Source organism: Strix aluco, chromosome 7 (assembly GCF_031877795.1).
Source record: "Strix aluco isolate bStrAlu1 chromosome 7, bStrAlu1.hap1, whole genome shotgun sequence".
NCBI lineage: Eukaryota > Metazoa > Chordata > Aves > Strigiformes > Strigidae > Strix > Strix aluco.
This window is the reverse complement of record NC_133937.1, coordinates 29,270,831-29,283,561: the sequence shown is the minus strand read 5'-3', so window position 1 is coordinate 29,283,561 and position 12,731 is coordinate 29,270,831. Positions and strand designations below refer to the sequence as shown.

Sequence of the window (12,731 nt, the reverse complement as noted above, 5' to 3'; positions counted from 1 at the left end):
AGCAAAAGAACAACCATCCTTTTATAGAATAGATACTGATTTCACAGAATAATTGAGGTTGGAAGGGAACTCTGGAGATTATCTAGTCCAACTCCACTTCTAAAAGGAAGGTTTCTTTCCCTTTCAAATATGGCAGAGGTATCACAAAACAAGAACTAGCCATTTTCTTTTTAGTACTGCCCTGCACAGGTATACAGCATGATACAATCCTGGATATTCAGCATCCACAAAATCTGTGCCACTCCATTTTTGCTGAAGAGAAGGCATCAGGCAAGTTAAAAAAGGCTGAATACGTCTGTGTATGCATGCGTGGTTTTTCCCAATGGCATATGAAGAAAGTGTGTCCTATTCAACCCTTACCCCCTGGAGTGGTGGTCAATATTTTTAAGTGCTACACCCTGGTGAAGACTCTTCCTTTAGCTTGTATCACAGTTAATATCTTTTACGACATTAAAAAAACCCAGCCTTAGCTTATGTTGTAGTCCCTTTGCATTTTAACATCTCGTGTATCCCTCTGAGACAGTTTGTTTGAAGCCTTCAGAACCGCAAAGCCGTCCCATAGACCACAGCCTCCCAGCTCTCTTTTTTTCATGCCTATATTCCACTTGACCTACAGGAAGAAAAAAAAAAAAAAAAAGAAGGTAAGCTGGTGAGCCAAGGTACAAGAGTTTGTTTGAGATTTGTACTACTATTATCTTTCTAGGGCATTCTGCTCCATCTAAGGACCCACCTGGGTCTGAAAAGAAGAGTGAACTGCAGAGGCAGGCTCATTGGAGGCCCTGAGAAGTCACTGCATCTCTGTAGTGGAGGGAATTACTAAAAGGGTAGGGAGAGGCAAATGGCAGCAGTAAAAAAACTGATGTTTCACTCAGGTATGGGATTGAGAGGCAGGAAACACAGCACAGGGGTTTCTTGTAGAGCTTGCTCGTGCCTGTGGTGATGCTGAGGGCCAGGACTGTGTCATTCTGACAATAACACAATGTCAATAAAAGATGTCTGAAGAGAAACAAGGACAAGGCATTCAGAAATGTTCTGCTATTGAAGAAGACACAAAAGGAAAATAATCACTGAAGTCTGTACAAGTGGAGAGGGGGCAGGCACCAAAACCAGCGGTGTGTAGAGCTTTGCTGATTTCTGAGGGCTGGGATTCTGGCCCAGTTTCTCTAACCCTGACTCACATGAAATTTTCCTGTAAAGCTTTTATATCTGACAGCATGTAAATATCATTAAAAGCAAAAACAACCAACAGCTCATATTTAAATGATCGGAATGTGAGAATGCTTTCCAAAGTAGTCTAACTTTCCTGTCACCTTTTAGGATTTCTGTATGACCTCTTAAAAACTGTTTGCAAAGTCACCTTGCACTTAATATCTTTGGTCCTGTTATCGGAAAGTTTATCCAGGTTAGTCCTCCTATTAATCTGGGTATAATCATCATGATATTCTTATTGCGTGACAACAACCAGGAAGCATCAGTATTTCCTTTTATAATTAGCATATGTCCCATTCTACAAAGCATTATAGAAGTGTTTAATAAGCAGAGCACCATACTTAAGCTGGTAATTTTGCTCTTAAATTTCCATTGAGCTAAGCAGAATAGCAACAGCATCTTTGTCACTAAATGGCAGCACAGGAGAAAACTGATTATGCTTAAAAGAAAATTTTCTCATTGCCTCAAAATGCTGCCAGTTTAAAGGTTAATCCTTTGCCCTGGCCTGGGCTGTATTAACGGACCCAAGGCTAGTAACTCTCACACTGCAGCGTTCAATAACAGTTGTTTCTCAGCCTAAACAACCTGAATCCTTACTTTGTTTTTTCACAGCAACAAAAGAAATTCAAAACCAAAAATTACAAAGCCATTTTTCCTACTGAAGTTTTTCAACCCAATGTCCTTGACATATTTTGCTGCTCTGTTGTAAAAATAGAGAATTTTACTAAGTGGGTGTTGTTTCTGCGTGCCTTCCTCATCACATGGTTGTGTAGGTCTCTTGCCTGTCACAAACCCAATTGTTATTTGTGTGTTTGAGTTATTTGTATGAACATCAGACACTTGTGCTTGCCGTACTGCTTCAGCAGAGACACTGAAAGCTGCAGCCTCCTGATCAATGCTATTCAACACAATGGCTTTCAAACTTGTTTCATCTGATTGCTCATACATCTTTGCTGAGGAAATGGACAGTAAAGATACTCAGGGCAGAAAGGTTCAGGGCTTTGACTGTTTCATTACAGATAATTCACAGAGAAACTGTCTCCTCTAATTTATTTTTTATCTTGATAAAATGACAGCCAAAAGTCTTTGACATTCTAGGTCTGCCTCAGTTCTCACTTGACAAAGTCACTCCACTGGGAGTAGATTTTTGTCTTGGTTTTGACTTGGTTTATTTGCTGCTGGTATATGATGTTTGGATTAGACTAATGTGCAGGGAAAGCTCATTTGTTCCTACAGTTCAGGCCATGGGCTAGAATTCAGGCAATCTGAACTCATTCCTGAACCACACTCTGAGCTCCTTCTGCATAACCTTGAGTAAGAAACTTAAACTTTCTGCTTTTTTATTCACTCATTTGAAAATAGAGCTTGCTTTCTGCCTCATGCCCTCCATGCCTTTTATTTATGTGCTGAATGCTCATAAGGCCAGAGAACTGTCTCTTACCACGTGAATATACAGAGCCCTGAATTTCCTAAAGACCAGTATGGTTTTCTGTAATGACAATATTAATATATGGCTGTGTAAGATATGTTGTGTCTCCAGTACATTTAATGAGCTTGGGGACCCTGCTGGGGGGACAATACCATTAGCATTTCCCACCTCAGCACCATCGTTCAGTGGAATTCAGAATTCAACACAGCTGAAGTCTCTGGAGATGAGTTTAGCATTATTTTGATTGTTGATGTACTCAAATTAAAGATGCAAAGCTAGTAGTACATAAAAGCATAGTCTGTACTTTTTTGTGGTATCCTACTGTGTTCCCTCTTTTGATATCACAAGTTAGTAATGATTACAGAAATATGAAACCTTCATCCTAACTTCCAATGTGCATGCTGAATCATGGCTGTTTATCTTACTAACACCACCACATTCCTGTTAATAACACACAGATGAAAGATCAGTACATCCCCTCCCCCATACCACTGTCATCTGAATTATAATTGCATTTTCTGTGTTACTGATGATGACAAGCTGGTTGGGAGAAATCAGAGCCTTTCATGCATTTTTAAATTCACTGCTGAAATTCCATGAAAATGTATGAAAGTTGACCTCGCCTTCATGATGACACACAGTGCTACAGTCTTCTAATGCACTTCCAGTCACACAAGTTGAATTATTCTGCATAACCCTGAGATGCTGTGCTTATTGATTCCTGTGGAACACAGAAGATCTAGTCCTGTAGGAAAAGCTCATAGCTGAGTTGAGCTGGCACAACTGTCAGACAGAATGAATTATCTGATTTGTACAATTAACTGTTTTGGTGTAGAAAAAGAAGTACATGTGAAAAGTATCAAGCTATTTGCTCTGATAAAAGACCAATTTCTATTCAGTTTCTGATTTTTAAAAAGTTAGGAGCATCTTTCTGAAAGCAGGAATTTACACAGGAAGGCGTGTTTTTCAGTACTTGATCAAGTTGGACTTGAATATCTGTTTAAAATTAAGGATACGCTTTAAACAGGCCTAGACTAACAGTATCCCATGCGTAGATATTCAGTTGCAATGGAAATATCTTTCATGGATGTTTTCTGATGGTGACAGGAAAATGCCAAAGAGGGAAAAGGGTTAATCTAAAGAAAGCACAAAACATTAATCTATGAAGGCAATCCAACAACAGCAGTGTCTGTTTCTTGCAAAGGATAATTAAATCCTTTATCAACATCTGTAAGGAAGATGCACAAGTTGGTGCATAATTGAAGACTTAAAAATTAAATCTGAGACATGGGAACCAAAATTAAAACCCTTGAACTGTGTTTCATTGTTTTAATACTTCCATTTAGATATAAATACTGGAAGTCAATAAGGAGAATTCATTATTACAACCTTCTGGGCAAGATTCAGATGGAGTGTTTGAGAGAGAATCCTGCTAGGTGGGTCTCACATCTCACATACACCAAAATACTGAGAGCTGCGTAAAAGTAATCAAAATGTAAAAATATCGTTGCAAACTGTATGGGCTGTTTCTTGATATATCCTGAGGCAGGAAGCTTCACAGAGTTTTTTGGAAGCATCCAGGTCTTGTGTACACTCTTGACTCTTATTCTTTTAGCAAGACAATGGAAAAATATGCATTTGGCTTTGGAGGGCAGAGAGGGAAAGGAGGGAGGGGAATCTTTTGTGTATGCTTGGAAACTGCCTGGTCATTTAATGAGAAAACCACTTAGAAAACAGTAAATTTCTGATTTACATTTTCATAACAAATGTTGTATAAGTAAAGGGCATAATATGAGGCGTTAGGAAACTTGTTTTTAATTCCAAGGGCTTCTTTTCAGGCTAAAAGTAGTAGTCATATGCTTAAAGTTCAGCATATGCTTAAGTCTTTGGCTGGACTAAAGCGTTTATCAAGATTGTAGTGTTATATCCAGGTTATATCCAGGGTTATATCAGGTTATATCCAAGTTCGTGCATATTGCATATACCAAGTATGAGGTAAAAAACATCCATCAAAAGTACTTTGATTTTTTCAGCTGTTGTAATTGGTTGCTGATTAGCTTAGTGTGATAAAAATACAGGAGCTGAATGCAGAGATATCACCACAAGCAGCCAACTTGGCACATTTCTCCCTTGATGCCTTAGAGCACTGGCGCTACAGACCTCTTACAATGAAGGCCAGAGAGGCTGCCCAAAGATAGCTTGGTGGTGATTGCATCCAAGTGCTTTGCTGTGGCTGCAGAAGTGGTGCAGGGAGTTTTGTGTCTGCCTTAATCGAGCTAAAAGCTTCAGAAAAACCCTATCATGTAGTATTGGGCTTGTCAAAATGACAAGGAGAAGCTGGAACAAGCAACAGGAGAGATTTTTGCAAGATGTATGTATATGTATCAAATTGTTGCAAAACAAAACTTCTCTCAGTGAAACAGCCACTTGCAAGTGGCTCTGGAAAGCTGCCTGAGACAGATAAAGCTGGGGTTGATGTAGATCAGGTGTGGGCTATATGGGAAATGTTTTGATTTTGGCTCACCTGCTTTCTCTTGCTGTCTTATTCTGCCTGTGCTCTTACTTGGCACAGATAAAACATTAGAACAAGTCAAAACACAGCCTCTTTATTTTCCTGACTTTTGTCTTCCACTTCCTAAGCTAGAATTTTAAATGTCAGCTTTTCAAAATGTGGCATTTTCAGAGAAGTGTTATAGCCTGGATCTTACTGAATGGAAAATTTATTTCCAGTTCAAAGGGTTTTAAAACAAAACAGGAAAGGCCAAGACAAATGAAAAAGACTGGGGGAACAGCAGCTAAAGCTCTTCTCTAATTAGATTTTCACATGTCTCTGTCAGCATCTTTTCTCCCTAGGGAAATTGGAAGAAAAATTGAAATCTGAATCTTGCATGCCTTGGAAATGGCTCCCTTCCCTGGCAGCACCTGTAGACACCATGGGTTTCATGGCTATGGACAAAATGAAGACAAGAGAAAAAACATTCATTAGAGCACAAATTTTGACACTTGCAGAAACTGGGCTGTTCTAAAATGCTGTCAACCTTTTCATCTTCCTCTGCTACCTCAAATATGCAGAGGAATATACCTTGGCCTGAAACAGACTTGAACTGCATGACCACAAATATACTCAGACATGATAAAGCCAGCAGGATCTCTATGGTGGTACAGTTTTAACCATGTGAACAGCTTTTGTCCCAGTGCTGTGGCTTTACTGTTCAAAAACATCATCTCTTTTTCAGTAAGAAAAGATGACTAAAACCCTAGTGATGATGGACCTAGAGGAATTGGGAGAACTTCTAAGGGTACTCCAGGGATCTCTGTCTTTGGTCCAAAGTCCAGCACTGTGCGCTTGAGAGAATATATTCCCCCTCTGACAGGGGTCAGAGCTGAGGAGCTCATGAATGTTCACTTCTGTCTGTGGAGGCACATACCATTCAATGCCTTCTGTTGGCTCAGTCAAAGAGTCAGGGGTGCTCAAACCATGTTTGAAACTGCACACATACAAATAACTCAGCTCAACGAAGGACATAACTCCATACTTAAAACCATCTCCTGTGTTCCTAATGGCTCTTCATGAGGACTGGCATGATCCCCCTAGTTTGATCTTCTGTGTAACACAGGTGGCAGCCCTTGCCTCAGCAATTTGTGTCTCAAAGAACATAAGCAGGTGCTTAAACTTCTAGTGAAGCATCCAATGAAGAATTTGTTGAGAGCTTTGCTGAATGGAGGCCTTAGCAGTTTGCATTGCTCAAGCGCCTTTCTTAGGTTTGACAATATGTAATTGAAAACTCCAGATGTTACCAAGTTAATTACTAAAAGAAATTTAGTGAAGAACTACCCAAGGGCAACCTGGAGCTGAGTTAACATGCAAGATCCTTCTGTTTCTTTCTAAAAGGATACTCATATTTGCCTTCTCAGTAATGTCTCGGCACCTTAGGGTTCCTTTGCCCTCTCTGGTGCTCTCAAGAGGAGAACAGGGAGTTGCTGTCTTTTACCTTCAAGACACCAGGAAGCAAATGGCATGAGATATCTGTAGGAATCCCCAGACATGTGACTCTTCAAGGCATGTCTTTCCCCTGCCACACCTTCAGTCTGGGATCCTCCAGAATAGAGCAACACAGTTATTTTTGTCTCATCCATTTGGAAGCAATGGAGCTTGCTGCAGGGTGCCAGGACAGTGTAATGACTACAATTTCAGCCTGTAAAAAGAGAGCATATGGGAAAATTTGTCTCTCTTGCCATTCTCAGGTATAGCTCTGCTCCTCCTGTCTTCCATTCAGACAAGCCTCCACTATTTCTGCCTTCACAAGAAGTTATAAAAAGACTGAGAGAACTTGAGGAACATAAAGCTTATGTTACCATTCCCTCTCATACTCACACACACACACACATTTCCATTTCTGATGTGGAAACCTGCCTGATGCCAACCATTTAGACGAGTACCTTGCATTCCGGTTGGGTATCAAGAGGACTGTTTCTCTCTTAAGGGAAAAGAAAAACAACACAGAAGAAAAAAGGAAAAGGAATCCAAACCAAAGCAAATTAAATGTCCTTTCAGCCAATTTTATGAACTGCCCTCAGCTATTAATTTACCAGCATTCTTACAGACAGTGGCAGCTGCTTCAGCACGGCAGGCTGCGGAGTGAGCTGCTCCATAGCAACAGCCAGCAAGCGTGAACATACCTAGCATAAGCATCATGCAGAGCCACTGAGGGGGACTTTCAAAAGGAGTAAGAATGCTTAAAGTTAAGACAAGCTACTGCATGTTACCTGAAAGGGAGAGGATCCATAGCAGCCACGGTTGTTTAATAGGTCAGTGTAGGCTGTGTAACTATTCAGCTAGCAGAAACTGCCCTTGCCATAGGCATATCACTGTCCTGTGATATGAGAAAATCTTGCAGGTGTTTCTAGTGTGTGTGACATAGGTTATATGGATTTTTTTTGTATGCAAGCATGGCTCACTTTTCTGTCTTTTAAACAGGCTTGCAACCAGAAAAATAAAAAAAATTATTTTTGTGTGTAAAGCAGAATAAGGAAATTACATCTCTCCCCTCTTCTGGGTTTTAAAAGCCTTTTGGGGCTGGGTGACCCTGACACAGAGTTTGATGAAGCTGCATGCACCAGGCTGGAATTCAGTTGCAGGAGTGGAAGATTAAAACATGTTATAGGATTGTTTCACATTAGCGGATCCCTGTTTTAGCATGGAGAATACAGATAGATCCCTGATATCCTTGGCTTTTGGTTTGCGGTGGGATTGGTTTGTTTGTTTCCCAACTGTGATTTTTATTTATTTATTGTAATTTATTGTAACAATTCTGAAACATGCTAGATTAGCAGCCCAGGAGACTAATGTCACAAAGCTGCAGTCTGAGTTATACCACAAACCTACTCTGCTGGGATTATCTCTGGGCAGGAGGAGAAGAGTTTAATCAGCTCTGTCAATTCATTAGCCCTTCCCTTCTGGGGCAGGCACAAAGGGTCCCACTTAGTGTCAGTAGTGTTGGTAGCTGTTCTGAAATAAATACAAATCCAGCTCATTTTAAATCAGGCCACTGAGCAAGTCATAAACTGCTGTAAGCTGTCGTTATCATGTGAGGCTGAAGCGGTTCTTTTGACACCCCACCACTTTGATATAGTTGACCCTTCTCTGAGAACTTCTCTGTTTTATTATCTTCCTGCTTTTTATGGTTTAAAATACAAAAGTTCACAACATAGGTTATTCCAAAGATTCCTGAGGCAATCTCAATAGCTACTCATGTCCTGAGTGTTTGCTGAGATGAGCCCCATTCCCCACTACAACCCTGCTCCTCTCTATAAGGAAACCCAGGGAGAGGTGCCAGCATATTTTTCAGAAAATCCCCTAGTCCGCCTGATAATTGTGAAAGCAGGGCTACAGGACACACCTTGGAGGACACCTCCTTCACAGTGCAGCTGAGTCAGCCTCAAGAGGAGGTCACATTCTCTCCACTGACAACTGAGCAAGTTGATGAAGTGATCACCTTTCCTCTGGTAACATCAGACCTTGTGACTATTCTCTGGTTGGTTTAGGTCACTCCATTGATCCAGTCTCTCAAAAGAAAAGCAGAGTCTATTCCAACCCTTTCTCTTTTCTATCACCACAGGGAGACCTCCAGAGATCCCTCATTCAGGTGGATTTTGGAGATGGCATTGCTGTGTCATATGCCAATCTCAGCTCGACAGAAGATGGGATCAAGCACGTCTACCAGAACGTGGGCATATTCCGAGTGACTGCGCTGGTGGAAAACAGCCTGGGTTCTGATAACGCTGTCCTCTACCTGCATGTAACGTGTATGTATGTTCATGCTCATTGTTAACTTCTGTCATTCTTTAAAAAATTATTACTTGTCCTTAGAGATGACATTTGGGACTTTGCAGCTGGGAGCAGAATGATGGGATATGATGTTTGTCTCTCCTCCAGCAGAGAATTCCAGACTGAGAGGAACCACAGGCAATAGTCACATTTTCTTTTTAAACCATGTTCCACCTCTGATTTTAGGTAGTCTAATTTGGGACACCTCAAAGGAGTGTCCAGCCCTTTCTGAAATGCACCTTTATTAACATGTTTACACTTCCAAAAAAACAAAGACATCCAGGATCTTTAATCACTTTTAAAAGCCTTGACTTTTACATTGTACTATGTTTTGCCCTCTAATGAAATACAACCACCTCTGGGATGGAAACCAGTGCATTTGAGTCTTTCTGTTGTCATAGGAACCAAAATCTTGGTGTTAAAGAGTATTACAAGAAAAAATGTTATCTTCACATTGCTCCTCTGCTGTTCCTTTTAACCTTTTTATACTTCAGCTGTCTCTGATTTACAACTGAAATATATCTCAAGTCCTTGCATAAAACCAGCAATGTGTTGTTTCATATGTATTCTACCACAGGGTTATGAACCCGAAGGGTCAACCTATTATTGGAATTTTGTAACATCTGTAATGGATTTTGTTTGGGGCCATCAATTTCTTTATACAGTGGGGTTTTTTGTTGATGATTTATGTTTTCAACTGTGTGCCTCTGTGCCATATTTACTGAAAAAAAGGAAATTCCAAAATTTAAAGTTATGCTAACAGAAATACCACTTATCCTCTCCCAAATTAACTCCACATATTGTCTAGATAATTTATCATGTTCCATATACTTTAACACTAGTTTTGGAGTTACTTCATACAGCATGAAAGCAGCTGCCTCTTCAGTGGAAGAGGGCAGCTCTTTAATGGTGCACTGTCATATCAACAGATGGGAGCAGTGGGAGGTATAGCTGTGGGAGATAGGAGGTTTATAAGGAGCACGAGAGAAGTAGGAGCAAATATCTCCCTAAGATCTTCACTTCAAAAAGACCTTCAGTTCACGATCATAGTGTACTGTTTATGATTCCCTAATCTGATAGATCCCAGTCTGTGGCAAACTGTTATGTCATATAATCCTTCAGTACACCACATGTTTGGACAGCTCATAATACCTTGAAAAAATAACTGTATTCATAAATTAGCTTATTGTGAAGCCTGGGATTTTGATTTGGGGACTTAGCACTTCAGTGCTGAGGCACTGGTGAATCAAGGTAAATTCTCAGCTTTTAGACAGCTACTGATTTTTTTAGTTATTTAAGTATCACCCTAAGTAAGGTAGTGAAAAGGGCGTCTGCTCAGAATTGACATATATAACTTTTGTGTCATTTCTTCAGTTCTGGAGTCATATTCTAGTCTGCCTCCCTGCGTGTGCTTGGGTAATTATCACGGGAACTGCTGTGGGCTCTGAATGCAGAAATCCTCCTCCCACTGCTGCTGGTTATGAAAGTCAGCTCAACAGGAGCCATGATCTTTTTTTTTATTTTAAATCTTTGTAAAGGTCATTGGAAACAAATGGAGAAGTGTTTTGGTGGTTGATTTTTCGCAGGAGGTTCTGACAGCCTCTTGTGAGCAGGGTTTGTAATCGTTCACTGTTTGACAAGAGACTATTCCATGGGGACAGTTGCACACCCTCAGCCTATCTGCAATATAATCAGGCTACTGAAGCAACAGCTGCTTTCTCATGCAACAGCTACAAAATGGAAGGCAGGGGTCCAGCCTTCACTCTCACTCATAGTGGCTTTCTGCTTTATAGCTGTTTTAATCCATTTTCTTGAGACATTAAAGGCTTAAGAACCGTTTTGATTGTTTAAGCAGTACAGGGAATAAACAATATTCAGGCATGTTCGTGTGACTTTACAGCTGATAGTGTATGTTTCTGTGTTTTACATACATAATGCCAGCATAGGACTTAAATCCTGCATGATTGTTGCAACCAGGCGCAGATGATACGTGCCTGACCCCCTGGAGAAGTGACAGCTCTACGGGATATGTCTTACCTTTCTCTACATGACAAGAATTAGGGACTTCAAAACAGGTTGCAGACTGTGCATGGTGCCACTCAGACTAGCAATAGATTTTCTGAGGACAGAGATGTACAGTATATCCACTCCCCTCCAGACCCTAACACCCAGATTCACAAAAGCTTCTAAATCCTATTTAAATGCTTGCATTGCCACTCAGCTCTCTGCTGAGTATTCTGCTTGGGGTGTATGAGCTTGGCCCTTGGGGAGTTCTGTAAAATTATCTGTCCTTACAATAGACACACACACCGTATTGCTAAGATCCACCACAGAAAAGCAATGTGCAGCCTTGATCCAGAGAGTTTTAGGAAGGGCTACTAACTTGGTGACCCCTTGTTACGGGGTTAATACATGAATGTGTGCGCAGCCAGGTCTGGGCCTTCCAACACCCTTCCTTACCTGTGGCCAGCAGCCTTGCTGAGGGGAGAACTGCAGGCACTGAACCAGTGCTTGTGATCTCAAAGATAAGAGTTAAGCCTCCATCCCATGCCCTCCTCATCCTGCTGCAGCCATGGGGCCAGTGCACAGTAGCAGTGTCTTTACTGCAGCTGGTCCAGGGATCCAGAAATGCATGTTATTGTGAGGCAGGAGCATTTTGGGGTGGATGGACAGTAAATTGTATATAAACTGCTTCTCCAGGCAACAGGCTGTCTCTGAACTGTCCTGACTGGTCAAAATTTTCCCCTGCAAAGTTAGTTATGCATTTGCCTGAATGCTTCAGAATAACATCACCTGCCCAAGTGAACCTTTTGAGAAGCTTCTCCCTTTCTGTTGTCTGGGACTTGTACACAGTTTTTTTTCCCCGGGCAGGTGAAGGTCTGTAGTCCCCATCACCCTGCTTGAAGCTCAGAAACGGATTCTCTTGAATTCCCTTCAAACTTACCTGGGAGAAAGCAGTCTGCTACCAAGCTAAGGGCCTATCCGGAGTGAGCTATCCCCATCTGCTGGCCAGATAATAGTTCAGCATTTCAGCCACTTTGACCCATCAGCTATGTGCACAGAAATAGTCAGGCAGAACTGGCCTTTCATGTTCTTTCCTAGCTGGCATATGGTGGAGGTCCAAGGAGGTGCTGAGCACTCTCTGCAGCGCAGGATCATTTGAGATGTATTCAGAGCAGCTATGCAGTTATGTTGGAGTGTATTAGACTTTATATGGACTCCACTGTCACTGCTGCCACCGCATCCGGTGTTAGGAAATGCATTTCTTTAGAGGGCTGTGCTGCCGTTGGGTGTTTGGCAAACATCCTAAAGGGTACCAGAGCTGCAAAATATTTAGCCTGGGAAGCTGCTGTTTTTCAGATCTGAGGGTCTCGCTGAAAGCAGGCATGGCCTGGTCATGGAAACGTAACTGAGCAGGGGAATGCAATTAAAATAATAAGGGTAAAATTCTGGCTTCTCATGAATTTTCAAGAAGACTGTTGACTGCTGATTTTAAAAGGAAAAATGAGCCACAGTCTGGTCTATAGCCAGCTTTGGTTAGTCTGATCATGGATAGCTCTTAATTGGGCTACTTCAGGTTAAGCAGCAGCTGTGTCTACAGCCCAGAGAAAGCTGCATTTCAGTAATAAGTCTGGAACACTGGTCCTTGTTTATTCTGGCATTATATATACAGTTTGATTTGTGAGATTTTTTTCATATCTCTCTCTCTCTGCCTATGTATGCTGTATAGGGGTACAGGGTGCTTGCTCCAAAATGTGTGGTTTT

General features: G+C 41.3%; 1 protein-coding gene across 1 annotated transcript in view; it reads left to right on the top strand.

Moving 5' to 3' along the window:
• LOC141926073 (VPS10 domain-containing receptor SorCS1-like) overlaps positions 1 to 12,731 on the top strand; it is a 297,323-nt gene that overhangs the window by 257,862 nt on the left and 26,730 nt on the right. The window contains exon 19 of the mRNA XM_074831226.1: positions 8,758 to 8,944. Within this exon, the coding sequence (XP_074687327.1) occupies positions 8,758 to 8,944 (187 nt within the window). The remainder of the gene's footprint in view (positions 1 to 8,757; positions 8,945 to 12,731) is intronic.